The sequence below is a fragment of the Zootoca vivipara genome, chromosome 10 (genome assembly GCF_963506605.1).
Source record: "Zootoca vivipara chromosome 10, rZooViv1.1, whole genome shotgun sequence".
Lineage (NCBI taxonomy): Eukaryota > Metazoa > Chordata > Lepidosauria > Squamata > Lacertidae > Zootoca > Zootoca vivipara.
In genome coordinates, this window is record NC_083285.1 from 31,236,172 (window position 1) to 31,254,323 (window position 18,152).

General features: G+C 41.8%; 1 protein-coding gene across 8 annotated transcripts in view; it reads left to right on the forward strand.

Annotated features, from left to right (window-relative positions):
• NAV3 (neuron navigator 3) overlaps positions 1-4,496 on the forward strand; it is a 463,204-nt gene extending 458,708 nt beyond the window's left edge. For 6 of the 8 annotated variants that reach the window (XM_035127685.2, XM_035127687.2, XM_060279675.1 and 3 more), the window contains one exon: positions 727-4,496. In XM_035127685.2, the coding sequence (XP_034983576.2) occupies positions 727-846 (120 nt within the window). In that variant the 3' untranslated portion in view covers positions 847-4,496. The remainder of the gene's footprint in view (positions 1-726) is intronic. The other 2 variants (XM_035127692.2, XM_060279677.1) reach the window with 1 other exon arrangement.
• Positions 4,497-18,152: the final 13,656 nt, after the last annotated feature.

An 18,152-nucleotide genomic window follows, 5' to 3' on the forward strand; every position in this document is an offset into this window, starting at 1 on the left:
GAAACCAAAGCACTTCATTTCAAATAATGCACCATTTAAAAATGCTGGTGGTGTAAGATCAATTCCCTGAGCAACATGGCGAGAGGGACGCTTTCTAAATACCAACTATAATTACAGTAATTTTAGGCACTGAGCATCTTACAGCTCTCCGGGGCTCTTGATGTTAAGTAAGATGTGCTTAAAGGCTCCTCTGGAAACCAGCCTCGCAGCTGCGGCATGCTATTTTCTGTTGCCAAGGTCGGCTCCTGGGCAGCAGATGGTGCTCTTGTATTCAGCAGCTGGCTTAAGTCCACTCCACTTCAGTCCCCACCTCCCCTCCTTCTCTAAGATGGTGTGACTGTGTATGCAAAAGCGATTGCATTCCTTTTTATCCCCACAGTGTATTCTTACACCAAAAGCCTAGTCTATTCTTACCTTGGCGTTGGGAAAATGGATTCAGGATCGTGGCTCAGATCAAGAGCTCCCTGTCCTTTAAACACCTTTGAATTCCTGCAGCTTTCCATTCTTTCCAAAGTTTCCATTGCTCCCTGGCCTGTGGAGACTTTAAAAAGAAGAAGAGGGATTCAAAAGTTTGCCCTGGAGAAGCCATCTCAGCCAGCACTGATTTTTCAAAGTGCTGCACCCATCACCTGTCCCTGTTGCCCGCTCAAAGGCTTGAAAGCAAAGCCACTGTTGCCTTCGCTTCTTAACAGCAATGACACCAGCATTTCCTTGTGTCTTCCTCAGATGAACATGCTAATGAGGCTGAAAGAAGCAGCCAGCTACTCCAGCGCACAGAGCTGCGACAGCGATACTGCTAGTCACCACGATGATATACTGGACCCCTCGCTTGAGTCAACTCTCTAGAGAGGAACGGGCCTGGTTATATAGGATGCTGGTTAAACTGTCCTGACTTGAACTGCTGCAGTGCCGAAGCAGCGCGTGCCAGGGTGGCCCGAGAGAGAGAGCGTGAGTGCTGTGTCATATATAGGCGGTCGACTTATCTCTAGAAAGTCAGGAAAGCAAATCAAAATGGAAAGCTTGAATTAGTTTATTTTCAAGAGATTTCAGTATCAGTGGAGCTGAGTGAGACTCCATCAATCAACTGGAAAGGGCCTTTTAATGGGAGGGGGAGGGGGGACAACTAAGCAGATTGCACATGTGTTAGCCAAACTGGAATCTCCTTGGGGTTGTTTCTTTCTGTCTTTCTTCCTGTCTCAAAAGTTTACAATGCAAGTGTTTAGTTTTTTTTACACTTCAATTTACTACGATGTGCTGTGTTAGTGGTCTTCGCGATCCTGGTCCTCTAACCTCTGCCGGTGCCCTGTGGCGCTCATTACGAGACACAATGGTAGTGTTTGAATTGTACACTGCTGCCCATTCCAAAATGAGTTGGAGAAAGAAAAAGAAAATACAGAAAGCAAACTCCATAAAAGCACAAAACAGTTTTGTGCAATTGCCAGGAAAACGCTACTGTGATATATGCTGGAAAAGTGCCAATTTGATGCTAAGCTGCCAAGTTTGCAGTGATGTGGTCCACCAAGGTTTCTGGGTTGTTGTTGTTTTCCTGTACAAATCATCTGTTTTATATACAACTTGTTTTTAGCCGCGAGGGTATTTTTTAAACACCTGCCCACCTCTTAACAAGGTTTTTTTTTGTTTTTTTTACCAATTCTTATCTGACACTGAGTAAAGGCTTTCTTAGGGCTTCGTATGTTTCGAGCCTTTTCAGTGGGGGTGGGGTGGGGAAGAGAACATTTCCTATGGTGCTGTCTCACTGCCTTAAAACCGATTTCTAGAACAATTTTACAGTTGGTTTAATTTGTTAAACCATTGATTATTTACACTGTTTTCTTTCTTCATTTACTAACGAGAGAGAGCATCAGTGAACACAGTAGCCTCATCTCTGTATATCATGTTTTTTAACGAAGTGGCTAGAAGAATGATCTATTGATATAGATATATAGATAGATTATATATATATATATATATAGTATTTTTTATCTTGTGTGAATACCATAGATTACCATCTAAAATATTCAAGTGACCCAGAAGCCACTCTTAATAATAAACAATTATTAATAGCAAAACCTGAGACAGTTGGCTTAAGTCCATTTGGTTCTATGAAAAAGAGCTTAATAAAAAGAGAGGTGTTTTGGGGAAAATCTTATCCAGCAGAGCTGGGAGCACTTGGTGCAGCATGAGCACAAATATTTCTTTATTCTTTTCCCTTCCTCTTCCCCCCCCCCCCCCCGCCCTAGTTTGAAGCATGCTGTTTTGATTGCAATTGTTGTACATGAAGAAATTCAGCATTATGACACAGTGATTGTCCACTGTGGTTGAGAGAAAAGTTTATACTGTAAAGGGGGAGGGGGGTTGGTTTTGCACAGTCTACTGGGAGGGTCTTGTAATATTAAAAAAAAGCCTTGCACAAATGAAAGCAAACAACAGTGACAGCAACAACAAAAATAAGAAACTGTATTTTATCTTGTTGGTGTTAAGAGATGTTTCATTTACTGAGATTACCTGTATGTTGCAAAAAATAAAATAAAATAAAATAAAAATATCCAGAGTCCAAACCATACAATCTGGAGGTTTTTAATATATATATATATATATATATATATATTTAAAAACAATGGTGTGTTTGTCCTGTATTTAGAATTGTTATGACTATGCAGGAGCTATCCATGCTAGAGTGAGCATGTTTCAAACTACATTATAAAAGCCAATACATCTTAGGCAAATACAAAAATGTTGTATATCCTGGCAGACTACACCAGTTTGAATGAAAACTGATTAGAGTAATTGGATATGCCGATTCAAATAAACAAAAGTAATACAAGGGCTATGGCATTGTGTAGACATGCACTTGTATACTTAGAGCCGCAGTCCTGAAATTGCCAGCTCTGAGCACATCACGTTCACTGCAATAGGATGCTAGTGGTTGCTTTCCAGATCCAGCTAGCCAGTGAGTATCTTCAGGACATGTAACTGGTGCTACAAATTCCTGTGGCCCATCTACTTTATAAAACAAAGTCAAGGAAATCAATGTAGTTTTCCTTGCTGCAGCACTGAAGCTACAGGTTCCCTGCATGGTGCTATTGCCCTAATAAATAAAACTCTGATATTATGCACAAAGAATGTAGTCTGAAATCAGGCACCAATCCTAGGATTACTTTCTCATATTGTTAAATGACATGCCACTCTCTGGCAGATGACTAAAACAACAACTGCTCTTTATGATATATGTGGTCTGAAACAACATATAAGCAAACCCATGAATTCCTGCCATTTTGACGCGCGCACACACACACAAAATACCTGTATGTATGTACCACATAATACAAATTCCCCTGCAATACATCTCAATGAGTCCACCTAGTTTACAACTTTAAAATGTTTGTGAAACATTTGTCTGTATACATTTTATATTTTGTACATTTTTGATGTAACATATCATGTAAATAGACAGAAACAGTGAGATAAATCATCTGAAAAGTTTTGTAGTCTTTGTAAAGCCCTAATAATAAGTATTTGGTGTCATCAGACTTAACTGGATGATGTATTTTCTATTGATTTGTTGTTCTTCTAGCTTGTAAACCAGCTTGCATATATTTTTTGCAAGTGTGCACACTGTATCTGTCTAAATTATTACTTTGCCATTAAAGTGGAATTATTTATTGACAGCTGAGTTTGATGTCTTTTACACTTTGCGATGTTACTTACAATAATATATGCATTTTTGTTCACACTTCACACTAGTAGGTGCATTTATGTACACATTTTTCTTAGTCTGACAACTGCACCACAAAAATTATGCAAATGTGAATTTCAAAGGATCAGTTGTGTTTCAGTTCACATATTGTTTCAGTAAGAGTGAGTTAGGTAGGTTCACATTAAAATATGAACCAAACCAAATTGTTCCTACTATTTGTACCTCCATGAAGCATTTGCACATGTGGAAGACTCAAATCTGTCACTATGTAGGCCCTACATATTGTATGATACCTAACTGTAGGTATCCAGAAAGCTCCTAACAGGTTAAGTGCTTCCACTTCACCAAATTGTAGGCTGCTTTTGGTACCGTACTTAAATTCAAAGACAGGGGCAAAAAGGCGGAACTGTTGCATTAAGCAAAACATAAAACCCTCATGGGAAAAGTAATGTTTGCTGAAAAATAGGGAATACTAACATCTTGGGTGCGGTGGGGGAAGCAAGTCAGTATTAAAGCAAATGGAAATGGCATAAGCAGAATGAAACACATTTATATAAGCTTCTGTTTTTACATATGCTGTGAAACTCATTCTATTAAAAAAAGGTCATTACTACAGTATGGATGTACTTACTCAAATAATTTCTAAATGGTAGTATTATTCAGAATGTGCTTGATTGAATCTCTTCACCTAATTATAGTTTACAGGGCAGAATGGGAAAAACATGCTCCTACCTCTGTATTCAATTATCAATTTATTACAGACCTTATTGTTTTTAAAGTGAGTTTCCATACTATTTTGGCTCTTCTGACTGTTTTCAAAACCAGTTTTGAAATTCTGGTACCATGATACAGTAGCCAAGACTAATGTTAGAAGAAATCTAGATAAATTAGGAAGACAGGCATAAGAAAGAACACATAAGAGCTCTCTTAGTTACAAGTAGCTAAACTACAACATTCTATTAACTGTTAATGTTTTGTTTTTAATAGCCTGGTAGGTGGTATCTAAACCACAATATGATGAAAATAAAATTCTCCATCCTGTCCTGTTAAGGAATCAAATGTTTAAATTCCACTATCACAGCCCATTTTTCCCCAGAAAATGACTGTCTATCTTTCCAAGTTAGCCCACCCATTTAGCATTAAGCATACAGGTGAAAATGTAACTCACAAAATATACACTGCACCTCCAGATGCATAAATTACAGGAAGATAGTCATTTCTTTTTTTATATACATAGACTCTAATGCTATATTTTGTAAAAATGCTTTTTCAGTATCAAGAGAAATAATTGCAGCTGAACAGTTATTTTGCTATGTAAAGCAACCATTTTGGCTCACCCTTGAATTATCTTCTGCTCCCTGCCTTTGGTGAATAAAGCCCAACTGATCTGGGTATACTGTGAAAAGAACATTTTAAATTCACACTCCATAGGATCCTATGTGGCTGGGGAAACTCAGCCAGATGGGCGGGGTATAAATAATATACAGTATTATTATTATTATTCCTATACAATTTAATATAGCTGTTTTGAAACTCTAAATCTATTTCTTTCAACAACGTCTATACATTATTGGATCCATCCTTTATCAGTGAGCTATAATTCAAGCTTTTGGGGGAGTCATGCCCATAGATATGCCATAATTAAGTGAAATCCATAAAAATCATATAGAAACAAAAACTCAGTGTCCCACTTCTCAGTATTCTAGAACATAACCCTACAGCAATGCGCAATTGTGGAAATCACACAAAGACAGTATTCAACAACCTGTGCTAAACATCGCTACTAAAACCACCAAAATAACAGTATTATATTTGGAACAAGAATCCACCTTGAGCTGTGAACAAAGCAAGTTAAAATGTTGGTGTCTGTTTAAAAAGAAAGAAAGTCAAAGGGATAACAAAGAAGAGAATGTAAGAAATCAATAAAACAGAAAGAATGGAATGTAATGCAGATTCTGTGGAAAAAAAACTTGCACACCTGAGGAGCAGCAACCTCCCAATAAACAGACTGGAAGCACCCCATGTGTCACCTGAGTCACTTCCCTCAAATTCACTTCCAATTTCACTTCAGGTGAAATTTTGGTGGCAACTGTAGCCTACAGAGGAAAGGACAATAAGCCCTTCTGAAGCCAAGAAGAGGCAATTGGATAGCAGCTCCGTGATGGTCAGCAACACATGGATTATTAATAGTATGCTATGAGTTGTGCGCTCTCTCTCGCTCTCTCTCTTTCTCTTTCTCACCCACCCATTTAACTGGAAGTACTCAGAAGCTCTAACAGTGCTGAAGACCGGCAGTTAAGTAGTACCACAGGTGGTATCAGGTGCACTAACAGAGCCAAGCACACTCACCACCATGCCCACGCTGTGCCCAAGTCCCTGACGCTGCTTCCTCTCTGTAACCACCAGCAATGCTCAGGGTGGGGAACCCGGAAACCCTGTCCTGCTGATGGCTCCTGAAGTGCACATAGCACTGACCTCTTGTTAAATTCAGCCAGCTGAGGGAACTGAGCCTGGCAAACCCAGACAAGCAGTCTCACCTTGGCTTTCCTCCTTCTCTATAAGACTGGTGAGGTGACATACCCTACAGGGACTTGTTCCAAGCATGCGGACAAATCATACCTTTTAGTTTGATTTAATCCCAAGCACATGTTGAAGCCCATATATGAATATGAGCTCATCCAGAGGCTTCCCCATTGCAATCAGCGGAACTGCAAACAACTGTTTGCAGGGGCGGAGCTAGGGGGTGTAGGGGGCGGGCCGCCCCGGGTTCCACTATGGGGGGTGGCAGTCGGTGGCCCACCCAGCGACTCCCAAGGAGAGCCCCTCCAACCTCCTGGTAAAAAGCCCGCTCGGCACGGCACGGCGCACTCCGCCAGTGGGCTATCTACCTGGAGCCTGGATGCTCCGTTTAGGCTCCGTTTAGAAGTCACGTGATCCCCCTCTACGTAGCACGCATGTGCAGTGGGATGCTGCACATGCATACAACGTAGAGGGGGTCGCACCCCCCCGCGACTTCAAAATGGAGCCTAAACAGAGCGTCCAGGCTCCAGGCAGATAGCCCACTGGTGCGGCAGGTACACTCCGCCAGTGGGCTATCTACCTGGAGCCTGGACGCTCCGTTTAGGCTCCATTTAGAAGTCGTGGGGGGAGGGTTTGCGATCCCCCTCTACTTTGTACACATGCGTCATTACGTAGCAATGCCCCCCCCCAGGTGCATGCCAATTTGCTGCCCCAGGTGTCGCGGCAGCTCGCTACGCCGCTGACTCTTTGCCTTCTGTAAATGTCTTCTATATAACAAAGTTATATTTTAAAAAACAAAACAAAACTCCAACCATAATTAAACATTTTTTTTAAAAAAACCCTTCCCTATACAAGATTGCCTTCAGACAGCTCAGGGGTTGGATAACTCCATACCCTCCAACATTTCTCCAATGAAAATAGGGACATCATAAGGAGAAGTGGGTCATTCTGGGATCAAATCAGAAACTGGGATGTCTTCTCTAAATCAGGGACGTCCCTGGAAAATAGGGGCACTTGGAGGGTCTGCTTCTACCAATCAAAAGCTGCGGTTGGGATCGCTTCACAGCCAATGTGTGGATCCTGTTTCGCAAGCCAGAGCTATAGTGACTCTCATGAAATGATGTATCTGTTGCTTATAACTCCTCGTGGCTTTTCTTAGGCATTACAGTACCAAACTTAATTGCCAAATTGTGTTTGTGTGACTATGTGTCAACACTGTCACTTATTTGACTTTGTCTGGATGCGTGACTGATGACTCCCTGGCCTGCAATGACAGATATTGGAGGTTCTGGAGAATGATAGTCTATTTCTCACAAAACAGTTGCATTGTTGTTTCTTGCTCTCAAAACTGCTTCTTATGCCATAATTAAATATACATACCAGTAGTTCCTCAGAGGGTGGCTTATTTTCCTTGATAACTGAATAATATCTTTCAAATTAAATGTTGCTACCATAAAGTTCATGCTGCAGCTATGACTGCACTTTCACCATGCAAATAGGTTTTTGTATAATAATACCACCAGCAGAAAATGGAATCTGCCATAAAAGATAAATTATGCAAGGAGCGGACCATGTGGCCTGTTGGTTGCATTAAATTGCTTTTTGCTTGTTCCTCATTCAGCTACATTCTTAAATAAACATTGATAAATTGTACTGAGTGATCACATTGTTACCAAGAGCAACCTTTTACCAGCACTCTGGTTTATTAAGCAACATAATATTTAGACTGCCTTATGGCAGTATGCGTCCTTCATCTTTAATGTTTTATTCAATTAGATATTATTTGTGGAGGAACGTATTTCTTGCATGAAAAAAGTTTACTTTTTTTTTAAAAAAAAAAAAACCCCCACCTGTAAACACAATACAAGAATGAGAAATACAGTGGTACCTTGGTTTATGAACACAATTGGTTCCGGAAGTCTGTTCATAAACTGAAGAGTTCATAAACTGAAGTGAACTTTCCCATTGAAAGTAATGGAAAGTGGATTAATCCGTTCCAGACGGGTCCGCGGAGTACTCAACCTGAAGCGTACTTAACCCGAAGCATGGGTGTAATTGGTTCCGGAAGTCTGTTCATAAACTGAAGCGTTCATAAACTGAAGCGAACTTTCCCATTGAAAGGAATGGAAATGAATTAATCCGTTCCAGATGGGTCCGCGGCGTTCGTAAACCGAAAATTCGTAAACCGAGGTTCCACTGTATGGCCATATAGCTTGAGATACTGCATTGGGGTGGGGAAATGTTCAGCCTGAAAGCTGCATTTCCTTCTGAACCATGTTTCAAGGGCCACAACATGCCAGCAGTGGACAGGATTAGAGGCAGAATGTGTTCAGTGGGATATACACACTCAAATACGGTACCCCTCTCTAACCTCCCTGCAGGCAACCAGGAGGGATTCTCAGAGTTCAAGGGCATATTCCAGCTAGGCAAAAAAAAAACTTGTGGTACAAAACAAAGTGAGTGAGGGATGCGGTCTAGAAAACTGGAGGGGGGGGCAGGTAAGGAGGCCTGAGAGGCCGTGTTTGGCCTCAGAAACTGAGATTCCCCACCCTTGTGGCATCATTTCCTCTGATGAAAATAGGGACGTTCTATTATTATTATTTTATTTTTACGCCACCCATCTGACTGGGTTGCCCCAGCCACTCTTGGCAGCTTCCAACATATATAAAAACATATAAAAAGATTAAACATTTAAAAAACTTCCCTATACAGAGCTGCCTTCATATGTCTTCTATAGGTTACATAGCTACTTATCTCCTTGGCTCAGGGGGTCGCAAAATAAGGACATTCTAAGGAAAAGCAGGACATTCCAGGGTCAAACCAGAAACTGGAGCAGCTTCTGTAAATCTGGGGCTGTGCCTGGAAAATTGGGGTGCTTGGAGGGTCTGCTGTGGTAGTTTGGCCACAATTTTGGCTACACATGGCAATAATCTCCCTGCAATTCAGCAGAGTTCTGAAACAGGCACTAACATGAGCTGCAGGGTCCCAATAAAAAGTTTCTGTAAGAAAGTTATTCATTAGAATAAACTGGTTCTGAAAATTACTTATTCAAGATGACTACTGCAGGACTGATTGTTTCTTCCATCCATGCCACTATTGCTATTTGTCACGTTTCTCAGGATAAATATTTGTCAATCTATTCCATGTACATAAATCTTCGTCAAGATGTTTTTGTAGCCAGTTGTTTTTACAATGTTAATTGATTCTATTATGTACACCAACCAGATTTGCATTTAAAGTATTTATTAGTTTTAATTGCTTTCAGGAAAACAATTGCAATCCTTGCAGGAGAAAAGGCCCAGAATTAAAAGTTGCAGAAGCTAATCTAAATTTTAACTCTCTGCTTTCATACAGGGGGGGGGGGGGTGGATCAGTCTGTTCCTAGCCTACGACAATGTTTGATATGCCCATTCCTAAATTCCACATCAATCTGTGGGTTTTAATTTTTAAAGCTGTATAAAAGCTTGCATTATTTTTCTGACATTTTATTCTAGCATGCATTTTAATTTAAAATACACACAAAGCACTTTGATGCATGGGGACAGTGTGCTTGAAGGACTGTGCTCTCCCACATATGCCCACTCATCTGCTATGATCTGTAGAAGTGCCACATGATGTTCATTGCACACTTGCAAGGAATCAATCCTTCAGTATGGCAGCAGCTACGCTGTGGAACTCCTTGCCCATTGCCATTAGGCAGGTCCCTTAACTGTACTGTTTTCAGAGCTTGCTAAAACCCATTTTGTTTCAGCAACCCTAGCCAGATATGTAAAGTTGACATTTTGATATGCAATTTCATTTTAAAATGCATATTTTTTTCAGCTGCTGATTTTATTTATGTCTTGATATATATTTTTTGAGGATCAGTTTGTTTTTAACTTCTGACCTTTATTAACAACTTTAAAGTCTATTTATAAAGGTGGTATCCAAACTCTGTTAAATATAAATAAACAATAAATATGTTTCTGAGCCAAGAAGTATATCTCATAATTCAGAGGAGTGTAAAGATGGAAGATTATGTCCAAATCACATACTTGTCATGTAAATACAAATCAGGTTAATTTGCTTAAAGATGTGAACAACAAAATCCTCACATTCCCCACAACTTGATAGCCTCCACTTTATCTTGATGTACATACACAGCACTGATCTTGTTACTTGAAAATCCTCAGCTTTGCATTCTTCAGGCATTTCCAGTGCAAAGATCAAGAAAGGAGCTCTTTCTCTTTTAAGAATCTAAGTTACATTTAAGTTCTGTGACTATTTTATTAGCAGGGCTGTACATAGCAATATTTGTAGCTCACAGCATGGAATCTGGACCTTTGGCTTACCTTCTGGATTAAAAAAAATGTTTCTAGTTCTCAGACTACAAATAGATGTTTTAAAATACTGTTTTTCTCTCACCATTCTCAAAGTGGTGAGTACTTAATTCCAAGGTACAGTACAGTACTTACGTAGATTTAGTTTTCTTTGGAAGAAGTCCTTGAAGACTCACTGTGTTTTATAATATTGAGTTTAGGTACAAAGGTACAAACTGACCATACAGGTGGAGATATGGCTTAAACAAATCCATAGCCCCACTTTTAGAAAGACTAGCGCTGTTTGTTTCCTTTAAGGGGGGAGGACTCCCTGGGACATAAGGTCTCCCCTTCTTCCATCCCAAACCCATCTCTCTGGCACTTAAAAGTAAAGGTAAAGGGACCCCTGACCATTAGGTCTAGTTGCGGACAACTCTGGGGTTGTGGCGCTCATCTCACTCTAAAGGTTGAGAGAGCTGGCACTTGTCCGCAGACAGCTTCCGGGTCATGTGGCCAGCATGACTAAACTGCTTCTGGTGAACCAGAGCAGTGCACGGAAAAGCCGTTTACCTTCCTACTGGAGCGGTACCTATTTATCTACTTGCACTGCGTGCTTTCGAACTGCTAGGTTGGCAGGAGCAGGGACCGAGCAACAGGAGCTCACCCCGTCATGGGGATTCGAACCGCCAACCTTCTGATCAACAAGCCCTAGGCTCTGTGGTTTAACCCACAGGGCCACCCGTATCCCCTGGCATACTTAACCCTGAGTAAACCTCCCCCGGGGAAGGTCAACCAAACACTCCATCAGGCCGTGACATCCACAGCCTTCAAAGGGACATCTCCCATAGTAGACGTCAGCAGAGCAGCTAATTGGCCCTCGCTGCACATCTTTTCCAAACATTACAAATTGGACACATGTGCTTCAGCTGATGTCAACTTTAGGAGGAAGGTGTTGCAGATGGTGGAACAGCCATGATTCCTCTCTGGACCCACCAGCTCAATGAAGCTCTGGTAAATCCCAGCATTAGCACTACTCTCCAGGAGTCACTGGGGAATGAAAAAAAATTCCCCAGGGGCTCCTAGATGGCTGGATCCACCCCTTTAGGGAGGTAGATTGGATCACTCAGCTGGGAACAGCAAGAGGTGATGTTTCTTGGGGTACGAGGTTCTGCTTCCCTGGTTTCACCTCTATTGCCTTTGTGAGAATTTCCTTTTATGGAGCTGCAACTACATCGCCAGAGTTCTGTGCTGGGTGCTACACAACGCAGGATTCAAGAGAAGAGATGGCTAAACTGATGGCACTGATAAGAGACTCAAGCTTACATTCTTTCAAGGAGGACTTTTCTAGTTCTCTGAATTTTTCTAAAAAGTAACTCTTTATATATGAAGTCCACAACAGGATTTGAAGGTGTGTGGTTTTTTTGGGGGGGGGAGTAGATTATTTTAAGAAACTTGTTGAAGAGGATGAACCTCAATATAAGGGAACTTTAAAATGCAATTATTTGTAGTTACATTTCTAAACTTCGAGGGTGGGTGAGTGGGAAGTCATTTTAGAATAGGATTATAAATGTTGAGTGTTAAAATGCAATTTTTAATCTTGAAACTAAATAAAATATTAATATCAAGACAGACTTTTCCTGTGGCAGTGTTTTTCTCCTGCTGTGTCAGCTTGTTTGACATGAGTGGGGTTTTCCCTCCCTCAGCAAGGATCTTTTATTGACCCTGCCTGAAGCCATCCCAGCATTAGCACTGCCCGGGAGCCCTTGGGAATAGAAATTTACTTTGTCTCTCTCACACACAACCCTGATGAAAAGCTCTCAGCTGATGTATGAGAGATCAGTCCCCTTCTCCTGGCTGTGATGGGTTTCCCCATTCAGACATTCCAGAGTGATCTCCATTTCCTAGCCATTAAGGAACCATCTGGTCACCGTTAACATTATTTTGCTTGACAAAGGACATGGTCTTTGTCATAATAATAGTTAGCTGTTGGAACCTTGCTGTTTACTGGAGGAGGAAGGGGACATCACAGGGTGGCCATACTTAGGGAACATATTCCTTAGTAGTTGTTGTTGCTTAGTCGTTTAGTCGTGTCCGACTCTTCATGACCCCATGGACCATAGCACGCCAGGCACTCCTGTCTTCCTCTGCCTCCCAGAGTTTGGTCAAACTCATGTTCGTAGCTTCGAGAACACTGTCCAACCATCTCATCCTCTGTCGTCCCCTTCTCCTTGTGCCCTCCATCTTTCCCAACATCAGGGTCTTTTCCAGGGAGTCTTCTCTTCTCATGAGGTGGCCAAAGTATTGGAGCCTCAGCTTCACGATCTGTCCTTCCAGTGAGCACTCAGAGCTGATTTCGTTTAGAATGGATAGGTTTGATCTTCTTGCAGTCCATGGGACTCTGAAGAGTCTCCTCCAGCACCATAATTCAAAAGCATCAATTCTTCGACGATCAGCCTTCTTTAGTACCTTTGACTTATGTGATAACAGTGCTTCAGGGATCTTTTCCAAGTCAGTTGCAAGAGGAAGTCTTTCCAGGCAGAGACCTTATGTAAAATGTAGATCTATATAGCTTGGTCATTTGCCATCAACACCTCCCTCTTATTTGGATGTAGAATAACACCAAACATTTGCATGTTATTTGTAATTTCACATAATGGGTGGTCACTTTTTCCTGAATTTTCCTTGACAAGGAAGACAGCTATTAGAGTAGCAGGCCCTGAGCTTGCATCTTTCTGCCACACTGTGAAAGCATGCCTCTAAATTTAGTTTGCTTTGGAGGCAATACGCTTTGAAATAACTGGATAAGACATTTCCTCCTTGCCTGTAGGAGCCATGGAAGGTTAGTCACCCATGTCTGCTGCCGTTAAGAGACATGTGAGCAGCTGTTTATAGAAAGGACATACCCAGACTTATTCTGGGCAACAACATCTAGCTCTGGGAGGAAAATAACAGCCTTAGCAGACAGCTTTGAAACCAGCAAGCTCCATTTTTGTGAACAAATAGAGGCTATAGGACTCTCAAGGAAGCAACCTATAAAAGCATCACCATAGGTTCTTGCTGAGATTTTTACATTTCAGGGGGTTGGACTAGATGACTCTAAGGATCCCTTCCAACTCCACAATTCTGTTGTCTATGATTGCTCAAAGAGATGCTTTCATGTGCATTTCAGCACTTCCTGAAACACAGAGCAAACCAGACATACCCAGAGATCAGCTGATATTCTCTCCTCCTGTATCAATGTCATTGCTGAATGCCTCTGCAAATAGAGGGCACTCAATGCAGCCTGGATAGTAGATTTATGCATGACATAGTCTATGCATCAGGGACTAAATCCCAAAGAAGTCAGTAGGACTTACTTCTAAGTAAACATGTTTAGGATTGCGCCAAGTGAGGTTGCTAATATCTGTAATTATCTGTAATTGGTTTAAAACCTAATAATTTATTATTATTACTACTGTACTGCAATAACAACTACAAATCAAGCATTATACCCTCTCAGAAAAATTCTTAAACCAGCTATAAATGTGGTATCAGATTTGTAGCAAAAATATCATATGCAGAAGCTCTTTAAACATAGATCCTTTACTCTCAATGAATCTCCCATTGATTGCTTGTGAAGTACCGTACATCACCAAATCAAGCAGTCTTTCATTTAGCATTTCCACTACCAGATAGCACCCAACTGAACTGACAGCATAAATACTTCTGCACTGCTTCTGAATTTCTCCCCAGATTTTGAAATCAGAATTTGGAGAGGGAGGTTATGCCTGAATTGTGCATGCTTTCCGATGCCTTGAATGATGGTCAGCGGTGCCACGGGCAACACTGGCCTCTGTCCCTCTATTCTTCCTTCCCTCCTCTGATGCTCTCTTGCATCTCTGCCTCCCAAAGGCTTGCACAGCTGTTCATTGCAGCAGCCTTGGTTACAAGCTCCCCAGGCGGATGGTGCCTCTGGGGCTGGCCAAGAAGTGCTTCCCAGGCCCCTGTAGGGTAGTGTGAGGAGGCACCTCTCTTTGGGGCTGCCAGCTCTGCAGGCAAGGGGTGACATAACTGGGCTCCTGAGCCCCACAAGGGTGCCGTAGAAAGAATGTAGTTGGTCAAGGGAGCCGTGAACTCAAAAACCTCTGTTCTAGAAGGAGCCAAACATCAGTCAAGGCTGACATATTTATGGAGTTGAAAAACTGAATGAACTCAGTGTAATGATGTACTTTATTTGCATTTTTGTTGTTCTGTTGTGAGCTTTGAATGTATTTATAAGGGGGGGGGGGGAGTAAAGGTAAAGGACCCCTGACAGAGAAGTCCAGTCGCAAACGACTCTGGGGTTGCGGTGCTCACCTCACTTTACTGGCCGAGGGAGCAGACGTTTGTCCGCAGACAGTTTTTCCGGGTCATGTGGCCAGCATGACTAAGCCACTTCTGGCAAAACCAGAGCAGTGCACGGAAACACCGTTTACCTTCCCGCTGGGTATTTATCTACTTGCACTTTGTCATGCTTTCGAACTGCTAGGTTGGCAGGAGCTGGGATCGAGCAATGGGGCTCACCCCGTCGAACTGCCGACCTTCCGATCGGCAAGCCCTAGGCTCAGTGGTTTAGACCACAGCGCCACCCGTGTCCCTATTAATATGGAAAAGCAGCATATAAATTTAAATAAATAAATACTCTTTGCACACATGTCCCCTGGTAAACTGTGAAATAAATAAATAAATAAAAGTAGCCTTGATGTGATTGGATTCATTATTATTTACAGTCTTGGTGCCTGCGAACACTTCAGTGCATTGATAAACCATTGCCAAAAGAAAGAGAGCTAACTTGTAGGCCCCCCTTGAATCAAGATTCTTTATGCATTTTTTAACAACAACAACAACAACAACAAATATTTCCAGAAACCAGCAGCAACTATGCTTGTGAATATAAGCCTTACTCCTGATACTCTCTCTGACTGGATTCAAGTTGTCATGTGCACTTATCCAACTGGTACTGACTTTCCCCCTGTAATAGACATTAAAGGGCTCAGCACTGAGTATGTATGTCTAATCCTCACATTTTTATAATGACACATGGCCTGATCCACTGAGAATTTCTTCTGGGATATCCTTCAGTGTGTACCACTTTGAAATTAATGGATGTTGCACAAGAGCGCCCATCCTTTTGCACAAATTCCACTCCTTTCAAAAGGGGCTTTCATAAGAGAAGTTCCCAGTGGCTTGTGTTCGTCACTTATTTTGGTACTAATTAGTGTCAGAAGAGGTGATATAAACAGCTGGACTGGGATCACCAGCTCATTGCATGTAGGTCACTGAACAGCCCTCACTCCTTAATGAGGTTCAGTTACCGTGAATTTGTTAACCGAATCAGACAGAAAAGGAAGGATTTGATGATAAATATATTTTAGAGATGAGAGGATGAATCACTCAGATGTGGAGTTAAACATATTAAACACACAATTTTGCATAGAGCATAACAGATGCCATGGTTAAATATTCAGAATCAAGAACACTGAAATAGTTCTGCAATAAGAGAGCACTGAAAGTGCTAAATGTGTGAACACTAACTTTTTGTCTTCCATTCTTTTTCCCTGCAAATAAACTTTTCCCCCTTTAATGGTGAACACTTGGCAATCTTAGGACCCTTAGGGAAATTGGCTGTGTGGCTTTAACAAAAAAGAGAGAGATTTGACAGAATTACAGATTTGTAATGTTTTAATGCTAGAGGGGAGGGTTTTAAACATTTGTCAAAAGCGCAAATGCTTCACACAACATCACTTTCTTCCTCTGACTATACTTCCATGTTGTTTTAATATGACTTTATTCCCTCATGGCTGCTCATTCTTAGAAATGCATCTACCAATAACAGCTAGTCTTAGATTTATAACTTGCTTTCTCTACCCTCTTAAGCTCTGCAAACTGCAACCCTAGACACACAGTTACCTACCAGTAGGAGTAAGTGTTATTACAATCAAGAAGGCTTACTTCTAAGAAGGCATGGGCAGGCTTACACTGCCAAAGGCAGAAGGAAAGGTTATGGGAGAATATAGTGTCCTTTTGCCCCCTCAAAACTAAGATTAGTTCTTGCTGAGAATGGAATCCTTTGTTATAGGGCTGCGTTTTCACATCAAAGCCCGTCAAACAGAACCCTATGGCTGCTACTGTAGACTACAGCCCTGGAAGGAGAAGGCACAATGTCACCTGACTCAGAAGTAGTGGCAGCTTTGCTTCTCCAAAGGCAAAATGTGATGAAAGGAAAAGGAACTGGGAAAGCCAGAAGCTGGTGCCAGTGTGCCACAGACGTAGCTAGGGAATTCCCCCCTTTTATGCAGCTCTTGAGGAACCTGTGGCCCTCCAGATGATGCTACTGCTGCTCCCATCACTCCTGGCCATAGGCCATGCTGGCTGGGGCTGATGGGAGCTGGAGTCCAACAACATCTGGGCATCTAAACACCTGGGCTTTAAAGATACTAGTCAGACCCTCTCAAGCTCTAGAGGGGGAACTCTATGGCTCCTTGTTTCCAAAACCCAATGTTCTCCTGTGTTCAATATTCCCATAGTTATCTGCTCCATTCCTGCCAACAGCTCAAAGTCCCTCCTTCCTCTAGGTCCACTGCTGGTATTTCCCCCAGCACAATCTTCTTCCTTAAACCCTCCTCATCACCAGCTCACTATCTCTACTACCTGCTGTTTCAGGAGGTCTTAGCTACTCAGTCCAGCTTCTTTGCCAGGCTGACACTAACTGATGTTGCTGTCTCTTCTCACTCTTCAGTCCTATGTTTCCTTTATCTGGACATGACAGTCTTCAGCACCTGTCTGTTAGAAATAAGAATGGTATCTGAAAGAGGAACCAAAGGCCATCTAGTCCACTGCAATTAAGGCCTCCTCTTTCACTTGAAATTGGTTGTGTGCCTTCTGGAGTCCATGCCCACAGCAGAATTCATAGTCGGCAACTTTGGGGTTTCTGCTGCTTAATTCAGTTTGATCCAGTAAGATAATCTCTTAAGCAAGCAAGCAAGCAAGCAAGCAAGCAAGCAAGCAAGCAAGCAAACAAACAAACAAACAAACAACTTCTTCCCTTGCCTACAAGCAGCAGTGCATGCAAGCAATCTGCTTCTCTTGCTCTCCTCTGCCACATGATTTTATATACCGTCTGCCTGCCCATCTGCTCAAACCACATTAACAAACCTGAAATCACCCCTACTTTTTAACTGATTAGGAGGTTTCAAAAGTGTGTGCAAAATGTCAAGATCATGGTCAAGTGGCTGCAGTGTTGTTTCAAATGGTGGAAAAACATTTCACATATATAACCACCTTAAATTCTCATAATGTTATGGGAATTGGATTGTCGATAAGTTATTTCCAATCACATCGCTGTTGTGACTACAAGAGCCCTTAATGTACATACCACGTGTGGATTCCGAGACACCTTTCACCAAGACACCCTGGACTGGATCTCACATTCCTATGATTCCTCTGCAGCCCATTCTTGCATTTCTAAAACGGAACATGTTGGCAATACAAAACGGCAACCCATCTATGCAATCTAAATCTAGACTAGAAAATGAAATCCATCCAGTCTGTTCTCCCCCAGACCCTACTGCAATTTTTCAGGAAAGTTCCTGGTCCATCCTTCCCTTTGCTTCCTATCT